The 13,846-nt window shown below is 40.3% G+C and overlaps 1 protein-coding gene across 3 annotated transcripts in view; it reads left to right on the top strand.

The window, feature by feature from the left end:
• Klf12 (Kruppel like factor 12) overlaps nucleotides 1-10,533 on the top strand; it is a 440,113-nt gene extending 429,580 nt beyond the window's left edge. For all 3 annotated transcript variants that reach the window (XM_036198912.1, XM_036198913.1, XM_036198914.1), the window contains one exon: nucleotides 694-10,533. In XM_036198912.1, the coding sequence (XP_036054805.1) occupies nucleotides 694-875 (182 nt within the window). In that variant the 3' untranslated portion in view covers nucleotides 876-10,533. The remainder of the gene's footprint in view (nucleotides 1-693) is intronic.
• Nucleotides 10,534-13,846: the final 3,313 nt, after the last annotated feature.

The raw sequence follows: 13,846 nt of genomic DNA, 5'->3' as shown, positions 1-13,846 counted from the left end.
CAAGTAGACTGAAAAGCCTGGTCAAGTTACACACTTCTTCGGACTTTTTACAAGGGGTTTTCAGCATTCAGTCCAACTTTAGTATTCCTCAGGCTAATTTGGTTCTCCAGTCTTGAAAAACATACTGATTTTGGCACTGCTAAGACTTCTTCCCAAGAGACAAACAAAATGTAGATGTTTGTGAATAACATATGTCTAAGATCTGGGTTGTTTTACCTTGTAATGAAGTGACGTGGATACCTTAAATGATGGCTAAATGGACATTATGTCCTATACAGCCGGACAGCATTGAAGTGATGCATATTCGGAAGGAAGGGGGCCCTATTAAAATGTAACTAAGTACCACTTTCTCTTCTTAGAGCCACAGAGCCAAATCAGACTCCACAGGGTGTTATTACTTCCCTTTAGCCCACCAGTGTGACAAGCAAACCACTCCTTTCCATTTGTGCCCATAACATCATTCCTCAGCTACACATTTGAATGTTAACTGACTTCCCTGATGTCACGGCAGGAGAGACGAAACTGAAACTCACCTCTCAGTCCCCAAAGCCCCTGGTGGGATGCTAAGGTTTACTCACAGAGACCTGCCAAAAGGAACACCCATTGACAACACTTTCCCAGCAGTCAGCGCTGGCTGGGTTGTTAAGGACAAAGGATTGAGCCCCAAAGCTTGTGTGTCTTTGTTTCTTCCAGGAGAGAAGCCCTACAAATGCACGTGGGAAGGCTGCACCTGGAAGTTTGCCCGTTCGGATGAACTGACCAGGCATTACCGCAAACACACGGGAGTGAAGCCATTCAAGTGCGCAGACTGTGATCGCAGCTTCTCAAGGTCAGACCACCTGGCGCTGCATCGTAGGAGGCACATGCTGGTGTGAGGAAGGCTCCCGTCCAGCTGGGCATAAGAGCTGGGTCTCTTAAGGAGCGACTAACTCAGCAGGGTTGAGCCCCCTCTACAGTGTTAACGTCAAGGTCACCGCCATCCCACGGTGCCTGAAACCAGAGCAGGAACAAGAAGGAACCCTTCTCCTTTCAGCCTGAAGGTAACCCCCCACCATGACCACGCGCGCGCTCGCTCAGGAGAGATGTCTGCGAGCACGCTGGCCTGGGAGTTGAGCGCCTCAGGTCTTGAAGAGACAGGCATTGTTTTTCATGCTGTGTCCTCTGCCATTGAAAAGAGGTTTGTAGCTTGTCCATTTTCCGAGCTGGCCGACACTCTGCTATCAATCCCTTAAAGGTCATCTACCGCAAACTGACGGTTAGAGAAGACCTCAGTTTGGATGATTCTTCCATGGCACCTCCCCCACCCCAAACCCTTTAGACAAAAATTTCAGTTCCTATCTCAGTAAGCCAGAACACACATCCAGTTTGTTACCAGCAAGCAGCATGAACTAGAAGGGAAGGGGCTATTGGAGATGCTCCATGGTCCGAAAAGAAAGGCACACAGAAAGAGTCCTCTGTGCTAGCCATGGTGCACTAGATAGCACTCACATCTTGTCCTCATGCCATCCCCGAAGAGAACCAACATTGAGTCTTTTCATCTGTTTGTCGGTGCTTGTTTTTGTTCCGTTTCGATTATGTTTTGTTCATCTGTTCCAGCAGAGGGGCAGAGCAGTTTCTCCAAGGCTAGTCCTGCTCTGCCCTGGCATGGACTGGCAGAGGTGTTCTGTAGTTGAATAGGAAGAGCCTGTCTAAAAATAATAACAACTATAATAATAATAACTACTGCCCCACTTCAAATTGCAGTGTTCTGTCACCTAGGCATCATCTCTTCCTGCCCTGAGTGTTTGATTACAAGGAGCCAAGGGGGAGCGGGACTTTCTTAGACACACTGGCACCAAGGTAAGAGGTGGGGCTGCCCATGAAAAGTCAGTGAACATGAAAATGAGACAAAACAGAGATGGAAATAATGCTCCTCTTGAGGAGAAAAGCAATAATGAATAGAAGGACTTTCCTACAATAACTCCACTGAGGACTCACGTTACCAATTTTCATACTTACTAAAGGAATTGTAACAAACACCCCAGCATTTCAGATGTCTTGGTTACATCCACAGCACTGAGGTAATCCTGTTTGTTGTCCTCCTTGCGCGAGCACCACAAGTAAAGATGATGCTCCCTCTTTCTCATTTGAAAACAGTTATTTGGTGACTAGATAGGCAGAGCTGAAGATTAACTCTTCAGCCAGTGGGCCGCTTGGGCATGAGTCCATGGAAAAAATGTCCCATTGGAAAGCCTGCCATGGTGCTGCTTCTTCAACTCGGAGGGCCAAAAGTTTGACTCTCCCATGGATTCTTCTCGACACCCTTCACTTTTTAAACTGTCCCGGAATCCCTATGCTCCCATATTAGCATCCATAGGGACAGACAACGTGCTTATCCTGGGAGAAGGATGAGAAAGTCAGGTCCCCTTGTCCCTCTCAAATGAAGAGCCTTTTTGTATGTAGCCAAACATACAGGAAAAGCAATACATCCCCAACAAGTACTCATTCCAACGTGTGATCATGGTTTGTCCCCACTAAAAGCTGCTGTTTTCCCAGCTTTGTGTGGCAGTTGGGCTTGGTGAGATTTTTGTTATTAAGATTTTATAGCTTAACTATAAAAGGTCTCCAGCAAAGACCTTTGCAATATATTTCCATGACAGACGCTTGATTTGGGAAATTGCACAAATGAACCTCATAATATTCCTAGCTCATTTTTAAATGTCTGCAGATTCTGAAAGGATTTCTGGTGACAGAGTTATCCTTTATAGTATCAGCTTCTAATTTGGGTAATTGTATTCTGACAAAGCAAGAACTATAAACACTACAAGAAGAACCACTTGTGTTGGAGAGCTTTTAAAGGAATTTTAATAAATGGTCAGGCAAAAGTATCATGATTTACAGATCAAGTCCCGGCTTCAAAAATATGTGCTCTATATTTTCTGCCAGGTCTGAAAAATTCATCAGGCAATTTCCCTCCAACAAGGGCTGCAGTTATATTGATAAGTAGCTTCAGCTACACAGGCTGGTACCCACCAGCCAGTGGAATTTTTTTTTTAACCTAGTGGAACATTTTTTTTTTTAATCTGTACTGTATGCACTTCCTATTTCTCATTGCCTGTTATCACTCAGAATAAAAACAGGTTTCCTGATGTGTGCCAGCATTAGTAACTGGCCAGTGTGAAGAACACAGAGAGTAGTGAACCACCATGGTCTTCCCCAAGCACTGGCCCCAGAGCCTGGTTGGCAGGTAGTAGGGGAGAGTCACTCCAGTGAAGTGGAGATTTGGCTTAGTTCTGTCTGCTCTCCTAAGAGCCATTTCTTTTCCCACTGAGAGACATCTTGCAAGCTTTGCAGGTAAGATTCATGGAGTTGACAGACAGTGGAAGATTCCTGAGTGACATCTTGATTTAAATTTAGCACAGAACTAAATGAGTTGCACTTAATAGCTTAGGGAAGACTTGGGGGAAGTGAGCTTTCCCCCTCACTCCCTATAAGTGGGAAGCATACTGAGATGGTGAGATAACTGATCAAATCTGCCATCATTACAGCATTCCATTCCTTTGGACTTAGCGATATTTTTAGAAAGGATCTAAGCACAAGTGAACATGTCCCTGATCTGGCCCAAGAACTGAAAAGTATTTGGAACTCATCTGGGGGATGTAACCAGTTCTCCTTGGTGAATTTCCTAGCTGTGTTTCCTGTATAAAAGCAAGGAGTTTGGGACTGAAGGAAATGGGATATCCTTAGGCACAAAAAAAGCCTCCGCCCATTTCATGTGCGAATCTAGCTTCTTGAAAAGCACAGTATATGATAAACTCTCAAAAAAGAGGGGGAAAGAATCCTAAAGGACTTCTTGGTGTTTCCCAAGCAAAGCACGTTTGGGTTTCAGATTTGAAGTGGTTCAGCATGCAGCTAGGCTAAGCCTGGCGCACAGAGCAGGAGAACTGGTTGTCTCCTTGGGAAGACCAAGACCAATGATGACCGGGGAGTTGGGCTATTCGAGGGTTTCAGAGAGTCCCTTATATTCCAATCTTAAGTTGTTTGGAGAGAAATTTCCCATTCAGCTCCAGCCTCCTGCTGTCGATTGCTTTGGACACTGCTTGATTTTATGTTCCTTTATGGCCTTTGGAAAGAGGTTGCTGATGGCTTAACCATGGAAATTATACTACTGCCTTTACAAATCACACACAGTTTTTGTTTTCAACAAGTTGAGTGTCAGTTACATGAGTCAGCTAAATGAGCACTTTTAAATATCACTTTAAAGTTTAAACGGGAAAGAAGATAAGTTAGGGGAGGGGCCTTTCAAGATGCTTCACTGTTTACAAAGGAAAGTTCTCGGTGATTAGAAAAGCTCTGTTCATCATGGGTGAAATTTGGAATAGCTCATGCAAAGGGTGTGTTCATTTTTATACAACTTGTTTAACTTCGAATTGCCATTGGTGTCTGGAATGGAAATGTAAGTCTGCACTTTGAGACCAGCTCATTAGAATGATAATGTGTATATGCATAAAGATGCAGTGTTCCTTAGTCTGTGCTTCATTTATTATATGTACCAAAGCTGCAATGGAATAAATCTGGTGAGGTGAGGCCTTTGGTTGTATTACTATGCCTTCATTTTGTTATTCTGACTGCCTAGAAATGTAGCTGAGAGGTTGTTACCAGGCTGTCTTATTACTTTTGGATTGAGAATTCACAGAACTGAAGTAGTGTCAATACCAGCACCCACGCAGTCTGCATAGAAAGGATCGAATGGGAACTAATGTTGATGAACCACCATAGGCCCAGGACGCCTTAATAATCATAGTTCATAATCCGTTCTCATTAAGTTTATCCCATAAATGTATGCCATTGGCCAAATCTCTTCCTTGACTTTTTCTGAGGTTATATATTCCACAGAAATAATTTGACTTGGTTTAGTTTAGGGAAGAGATTTGACCAGTCATGTCTTCCATATTACATTTCTACTTATTCCCACACTGCCTTTCATGCACCTGGACAGACACCCCAACACATGCACCTGTGTGTACACACCTGCATATGCAGCAGCCAACAGGCAAGTAAATATCAACAAAGAACTTTTTTAAAAGAAATAATTTGTAATAACCCATACTATGTAGAAATGTAAGTTATTACCTGACTAGAGAATCAGCTTATAATACTATGTAACTTTGCCTGCATTTTATAGTTAAGAAGTGTATATAAAAATTTAAAATACTATATTTTCACAATTTCATTATAGAGTAATGTCTGTTTAGCAAACCATGCCCATTGGTATTTTCAATATCTAAATACTAAGCAATTGCAATAGAAATTCAGATTTTCATAAGAAAGTAAAGTGGAAGGATACTGCATCTTTGAAAACAGAGCGAAGCTATTTTACTGTATTCGTAGCATATGTGATAGTGGGAAAAGTATTTTCAAACACACATATTTTACAGAGGTTGTAAATAGTTTGATGACATATGTTGGGGAAAAGCTTCTAGTTTTCATCACAATAAAAAAAATTGTTGCGATATGCCTTGTGTATGGATGGTACACACAATTGGTGATGTTGCCGTGAGAATGGTCCCTCTTGTTGATCTTCTTGGTGCTTGGTCAGAATGGAGTGGCCACTTGTCATAGCTTAGGTTTAAAAGTCAACTGAAGTCATTTCCTCAAACTTGTCATGTCTTTTCTTCAAAAGGGAAAAATGGGGACGTGCTGGTTCTAGAAAAATCATCTAGCAGTCATTCTCTCTTCTCAGTTATCCTCCTCCTCAACAAAGTGGTTCTCAATTGAAAAACAGAAAATCAGGTGTTTATTCCTGTTTACCTTCCAGAGGGGTTGCTTTCTGGGGTAGGAACATGTTGATGACATTAAGTGTATAGATATGGCCACATATTAAAAGAATCTGTAGTGGCAATAGGAGAATGTTAATGCCCATTTTTTTCAGAAATAAATTAAACGCTAAAAGTGCCTGTCAATGAATATGACCAATGAGATAATCCTATACTTTCACAGAGCAATAATTCTTCATCATACTGGTTTTTTTTCCTACACAGTTTGAGCACACACATACACACACACACACACACACACACACACACACACAGAGTAAATATATGCACATAGTAGATTAAATTTCTTCCCACAAATGCACAGAAAAGGGCTCTCATCATTTTGAAGTATAACTAACCTTATTTGCAATTGGTATCTCCTATTTTTATTTGTCTTACTTGAATATAACTGGGTGAAATGGAAATTAAAGTTATCTTCAGTGTACATGACAATGTCGAACAGTTACAATGTTCAGATAGTGTACCTCAGACTTAGAGCAGAGCATATATATATATATCTCAGAAAGGCTTGCTCAGTTATAAACACTGATGCACTTAGAGCAACATTGTGAGGGACCTTTGTCTGCTTAATTTTGCCCTCTTAGATCAGTGCACAAGTCTGTCTTTATATGCTTCATTCTCTTTTTGCCTGATATATCCTGGTAGCATTTGGAGGTGAACATTGACAAATTATTCCCCTTCCTTTCCCCCTCGGGGAAAAAAAAAATCTTGTGATACTTGTAAAGGCCTTCGGACAATTATTTAGTTAATTCTGACAGTTACCTCATGATGTACATTCAGAAGTTCACAAGTTTGTTCTTTTTTTTTTTTTTTGTCTAAAATTATTTTATGGCTACAAGTGGAGTCATGGGTAGAAATAAACGATAACACTGTCTACAGACAGGAACCCAGAGTATTCTCCAGCCTTGTTATCTCAGAGTATGACTTCACCCAGAAAAGCTGTTGGGGCTCCCAGCTAAGCTCTGCTAGAGGCAAACAATCAGCAAGAATGGCTCTTAATGTATGGCTGTGACTAAGCCATTAGGCTTTAGACAGTGTGTTACTGCAATGGACAGCATCCTCTAGGCCCCAACCTCAGGTCTAGAAAACCATCCACTTTTTACCCTACTCTGTTTCAGAAAAGGAGGGTGAAAACACATGCATCAGGAGGTAGAGGGAGAAATGCAAATAGGCGCCATTTTAAAGCCCGGCTCCTGTGTTCCCTAGCCTGACTGATATCAAACATTCTGACTTTCTTCTTCCTGCATGTCTGAAATTGCTGTAGTATCTGTGTGGTTCAAAGCTCATGCCAAGGCCTTCACTAAGAATTTGAACACGGTCCCTCCGGTCTGTACAACCACTTTCCCCTTCGTGGATGGGAAACTGAGGCACAAGGAGAACGGCTAAGATGTCCATGGGCACAGAATAAGTAGGCAGAGTAGGACTACAAAGCTTCCTGGCTCTGCAGCTTGTGTTCTTTGTACTATAGTGCACACCCTGTTGCCTGTTTCTGGCTGCCATGTTCCCAGTCTCTAACTTGGTTTTGTTATGAGCACCCTATAGGGGTAAAATACCAGAACATGATCAAGCACATGATGTGACAATGGTACAGAGAATTTGAAATCAGCCCCTTCCTGGAAACTCTCTGATGGGTGGTAATTCTAGACACACATTGAACCAGAGCACTTCCTAAACTTGTCGATTTCATCCAAATGTTTGCCAGATCTTGCAGGCAAGATCTTTAAAACCCTTCTTACTTACTACTATAATTCAGTCCCAGTTAATTTTTCTCAATTTACATATTTCTTTGTCTGTAAAGTAATTACTTTTCCCCTAACACAGACATGCTATGACCTGTGAAAGAGCATCTGAAGCCCTCACCTCTGTCGAAGTACTTCATAACAGGTGTTCATGGGGCAGTGACATCAGCGTTCAGATGATCAGTACACAGATCCTTTCCAGGGCTCCCACTTAACAGCACTGTCTTGGAATGTTTTAAATAGTCTCATAAATAATTTGCTTATAGTATTGTTGGTTTGAGTTTTATGCGAGGAGCTGTCTAACATCAGAGAAATGAAATCCTTCCCCTTCTGCATAGAAGAAAGTCTCTGACAGGATTGATGCATGGAAGTGCTAATGGACTTTGAAAACATTAAGAATGCCATTTCTCGGAGTGCTTCAGTTTCTGAAAATGGATCTCCTGAATTATGGTCTTTCTCCCACTAGTTAGCTGGGGTGAGCTAAACCACTTCTCTTCCAGGCTGAAAGCAAGTGTCTATGTCTACAACCTCCTGTAGGCTTAGACTCCTGTCATTTAATTGAGTTTCACCAACAATTATTTCTCAAATGACAATGCCACCACTCTAAGAGGGCTGACAAGAAATGAATAGTGGGAATAGGCACATCAATAACATTTTTTTTCTTCATTTCATCTCTAGAAATGTGAAGTGTTTCAACAGATTCCTGCTGTGAATTATTCTTTTTCAAAAGCAAGTTAGCCAAGTCCTTGAGAGAGATTAATTTTTTGTTGAGAAATGAGGGTTTATAGGAGAGAATTCAGCTCCAGTTCTACAAGTTGAAATGTCCACTCAATCAAAAACTAAGATATTTTAGGGATATTTTGACATCTTCCTTTTATGCTCATTTTGTTATCTAAAAATACAACATAACATGTTATAGAAAAATGTATTTTCCCCCACTCACATTTCTAGCTTTTCTATGACAGAATTTTGTGTTGTATCCAGACAATAGAATATATTTTATTTCTCTAATAATTCATTCAGTGGGTATTATTGAACTGGGCACTGGTGCCTACATACAAGGCTCTTTCCTATCAACTTGTCTGTGTACAGTTTGTTGTGTTTGAAGGTTGAAAACCACTGTATCCCCTCATGGGATGGTGTGGCAGTTGTATTGTTTTGTTCATGTCTATGTGGGACACATTGCATCACATGGCAAACCAACTATGGATGGATGTGAGATAACTACTTAACAAAACCAGCTTGAAAACATTGTCTTATGTATTATGTCATCCTGCCTCATAATGCAATTATATGTATCATGATCACTTTTTACAAAGAGAAACCAGCAGATTCATGTTTGTCCATAGAAGGATGTACTAGGAATTGTCTGTGTTGTGAAACGATGAGAACAGACCACCTTTAAGATACCCACCTGCCACTTAAAATGACTTAGTTATAATTAGTAGTAGTCTAGACATTGCTTTTGGTGTAGGGGAGGGTCAGTGCAGACATCATATTCCTTTGAGTAATCTCCTAGTCCTATCTGAAAAACATGGGAATAAAAAAAAACACCATCTTTGGCCAAATCAAGCAGGCATCTCTTTACTTTTCCTCAACACTTAGCTCATCATACATGGTCATTGGATCACAAGATCTTTCTGTGTACAAATATGAAAATGTCCTTTAGTTTGCAAAGTGGTTATTCTAGGCTAGAAGCCTCTACACAGCAAAGTGAATAGATGGACTGCTTCTGATTCCTTTTATGGATCTAATCTTACAAAAAGACTCTTGGGCTTATGACCCAGAGAGCTAAGAGTGCCCAGAGGAGAACCTGCATTAAAGGATGAAATCCCCCAATGATGCTGGCAAGCAAATGTGTTGAGTTCTTAGATCTTTGTTTGCTTTTTCTTTTCTGAGTTTTAATTGCAAATGAATTTATTTCTTCAGATTAAAGATCTAATTTCCTAATAGTTTCCTCTGCATTTATATACTCTGTAGTGTTTAGACAGCTCCTGTTATAAGTTTATTAATATTATGTAAGTGTTGTTCTTGTATTTATGTATAGTGTATGTATTGTAAATATACTCAGAGCTTTTTCTTTTACTGTAAAATGGTGATTTTTTTTTTTGCCCTATGATAATGAAAAGGGAGACTCTCCTAATGAGGCTCTCTCAGAAGAGTATTCCAGTCTATTCTCAGAGATTTAAATGAACAAGTGTTATCGTTTTCAATGGTGTCTCAGACATATTCTGTTGGTGCATTGCTTTTCTGTATTCAACTTTCCTATGAATTGAGCTGTGAACTGAAATAGAGTTTAAACCTTTATCTGTATGCATTTGTATAATTATCTGAATGAAGGCATGAAGGTTAAATAAAGCATTTTGTATGGAACAAGACTCCCTAATTATTACTAAGGCTGACTCAGGCACTTTGAAAATCACAGCTATTAACCATTTTAATTAAGCCTTTGTCGGGAAAAGTTTTACTGCTTACATATAGTAAATTGAAAGCTGGGAAAAGATAAAAATCTGTGTTTTAAAAAGAATGAGATTGTTATTTTGCAACAATGGTCACCTAAAAAGAAATCCCTAATATTTTATTGATTATCAAACTCAAAGATGATCCAGAAATATGGTGTGATATGAAAGTTGCATCTCTCAGAGATCAAAATTGAATCCCATGAGCTACAATTTCTTCACATTTTGTGTGTCATAAAATGATCCATCGAACATGCCAAGGTTAGCTTATTTATCTTTTTTTAAGAAAACTGGATTATTGAGGGGGGTGAAAATAAGAACATTAATAAGTAGAATATTTTTAAATAATTGCTAAAATAAACTCGTGAAAAATCTGGTTATTGCCTAAGGTGCTTCCCTTGAAGATCTAGAAAAATATATTCTATAAAGGAACTGGCTATAAATTATACCTAACAGCATCCTCAATATTTTGTGTTCATTCCAAAAATCTTGGATTGTGCCGGGTGGTGGTGGTGCACGCCTGTAATCCCAGCACTCAGGAGGCAGAGGCAGGTGAGTTCGAGGCCAGCCTGGTCTACAAATCTAGTTCCAGGACAGCCTCCAAAGCTACAGAGAAACCCTGTCTCGAAAAACAAAAACAAAACAAAACAAAACAAAAAAATCTTGGATTGTAATCTAGCTATAATCTAATGGATAGGAAATGGAAATGGTAAGGTGAGGTACTCAGTTTAGGCAATGTTTCCACTCAGTCTGGTTGTAGGACCAATTTCCTTAGCCATCATGAAAGGTAAAAAAGATGGGAGGTAGGGGGTGAGATATGAGCTAATTAGGAATAACGGTGGTCAAGAAGCATTCAGTAGATACCTTTGATTATGCACCTACAAAAAACACATAAGCCAATCAAAATATCCTTTATACTTGGCAAAGAAAAATCAGAGCTCTGAAGAGATTTTGGATCACTCTACTGCTCCCTCGAATCCCTTTTTGAAAGGATGATGAGTTCTGTGTCATCATTCTATTACAAACCAGAGAACTGGACAGAGTCTGCAAAGTGTACCTCACTGTCCTTCAGCATCAAAGCCCAGCCCTTTCACCCTGTGCAGAAGCTGGGACACCAATGCCCTGACTTTCTCAAATCTACCCTGTTGAAACATTACTGAGGGGTCCTGGAAAGGTCTCTTTCTCTACCACTAAAAGCCTTCTAGGTCCTTTTCTGGGAATTACACACCAGTCTGACAACTAACAGTATATGGTTCTTAAAATCTGGTGTATGTAGAGCCAGGCAGTGGGGGCACACGCCTTTAATCCCAGCACTTGGGAGGCAGAGCCAGGCAGATCTTTGTGAGTTCGAGGCCAGCCTGGTCTACAGAGTGAGATCCAGGACAGGCTCCAAAGCTACACAGAGAAACTCTGTCTCGGAAAAAAAAATCTGGTGCAATAAACCAGTTGACTTTTAAAAGTAAGTGTGTGTGTGTGTGTGTGTGTGTGTGTGTGTGTGTGTGTGTGTGTGTGTGTGTTGTGTGTGTGTGGTGGGCATCACTTCTTCCTGGCTACCCTTATGTGACTTCCGGTAATTGAACTTATACTGCCAGGCATATGTTGCAATCTCTTACCTGCTGAGCCATCACAATGGTCCCAACAGTCTGACTTTTTAAAAAAGTATTATTTATTTTATTTGGCATGCATGAATATTTTGTCTTCATTCATGTATGCGTACCACCTGCATGCCAAGAAGGTCAAAAGAGAACATCAGCTCTCCTGGAACTGGGTTACAGATGGTTGTGAGCTCCCATTTGGGTACAGGAACATAAGATAAGCGTGGGTCTTCTCCAAGATTAGCCAGTTGTCTTAACCACTGAGCCATCTTTCCAGCCACCCAAACAGTCTGATTTTGCTAAATGTTTTGACAATACCTTTAGTGGTAGTGATTTTGTAAATGACCCTTTTAAGAGAGACCAGTAAGGAACATATTCCTCTTTGGGGCTCTTTGTGTAGAATGGAAGTGCTTGCAAGGCTGATCCTAATCCATCTAGTTACTTTATTTTTGATACATTCTATTAATCAAATAGGAAGTTGAATATTAGATTTATATGACATTGGCTTAATTTTCACCAGAGAAAATTCTCTTTAGGCTATACAGGCAGCTATACCATCTCTCTAGCTTTGTTTCTATTTGTGTTCCAATCCCCCCTTGACACTGCGTTATCCAGTAGGCCATGAGACAAGTCTCCCAGAACACATCAGGAGATATTTCTCTCCAGGTAATCTATGTGTTGATCATTCTTCAGGCCAGCGATTCCTGGACATTTCAATGACTGAGACTAAATGGGAGGTGGAAAATTCTGTAACTTCCTTTGGCCTCAGCTGGAGTCAGGGTATCTGGACATACTTGTGATTTTTAATCTAAATGTTGATGGCTTCACTGTTCAATATGGGCTGGATGTCTAGGAAACAGCAGCATGGGATGATTAAATGTAGAGAATGTGCTTAAAATTAGAATGCCTTGGGCCTTTAATGTGCACACATGTGTATATAGTAATGTATGGTACACATTGAATATATACATTTTGATATTGAACTATTCACATATATATATGAATATTATATATTTCCAGTACAGAATATAGATATATATCCCTGAAAAATTATTTCAGTCTCCAGTGGCCACTGAGGGATTTAATAATGCATAGTTCTTTGTCTTCCCACCAAGTGACATGGTTTTCTCCAACACAATGGATTGTTTGTGCTTTGTCTCTGGGCTGCATGGATTTAATATATTTCTCTCCCAGCAGTGTAATAAGTATAATTTACATCACTTCTTGTTTAGTCTAAATTCACCAATGAATGCCTACACAATATACACTTGAGTGATTGTGCATTTCTGAAATAAATTGCATTTTCCTTATACATGGGCAACTTCTACATGACCTTTTCTTCTTTGTAGTTTCACTGTGATGTGTGTTTGTGTGTGTATGTGTCTGTGCATGTGTGTTTGAGAGAGAGTGTGTGTGTTCTACAAAGCCATAATGACATCAACAAAATCAGACAAGCACACTGACAGCAGATTGACTCAAGAAAGGTCCACAGCTGTTTAAATGGACATGACTATTACTTTGTTTTACCATGGCTATGGTTTATATATAAAACTGCCATCCATTGTCCTATAAACAATAGCAAGATACAAAAAGTCTGTGCCATGAGCTGCTGTGCAGGTCTCAGCTCTCCCAGTCTGTTTCTAAGTTACAGGTCATCACAGCATCCCCATGGGAGCCTTGCTACCTTCTTAGACTATTCCTTTAGATTGGGCATAGACCAGGCCACGCAGTGGATGCCATAGAAGGTTAACAGTTACTGCTCATTCTTGGAGCTCTGAAATCTCACACTAGTATGGCCTGTATTTTCTATCATTGAATTAGAGTCTACAGATCCAACTCCGCCTTTGGTGACTGATTTGGAGTTTTGTAATAGGGCAACAAACACAGAATTCTTGAACTTCTAAGTAGGCTAGTCTACTGGAGTGACAGATAAATACACGGCACCAGAGAACAAACTCAAGTGTCACCCTCACAAAAACTATCTACCTACTTAAACACAGATTCTTACTAGCCAGTGAGTACTAGAAATCCTCTTGTCCCTGTCTCCCCAGCATGGGAATTACAAGCACGAGCCCACACACAAAGCTTCTGTTCCATAGGTTCTAGAGAGCAAACTCTGGTTCTCATGTAAAGCAGAACTTTATTAACTAAACCATCTCCTTAGCCCTGTAAACCAATCCTTTAAAATAAATGTCTGTATATTTAACTCGACACATATTTGTTGCCTTTGCTCTTCT

This window comes from Onychomys torridus, chromosome 9 (assembly GCF_903995425.1).
Source record: "Onychomys torridus chromosome 9, mOncTor1.1, whole genome shotgun sequence".
NCBI classification, from domain to species: domain Eukaryota; kingdom Metazoa; phylum Chordata; class Mammalia; order Rodentia; family Cricetidae; genus Onychomys; species Onychomys torridus.
This window is presented reverse-complemented; position numbering and strand designations above follow the sequence as displayed.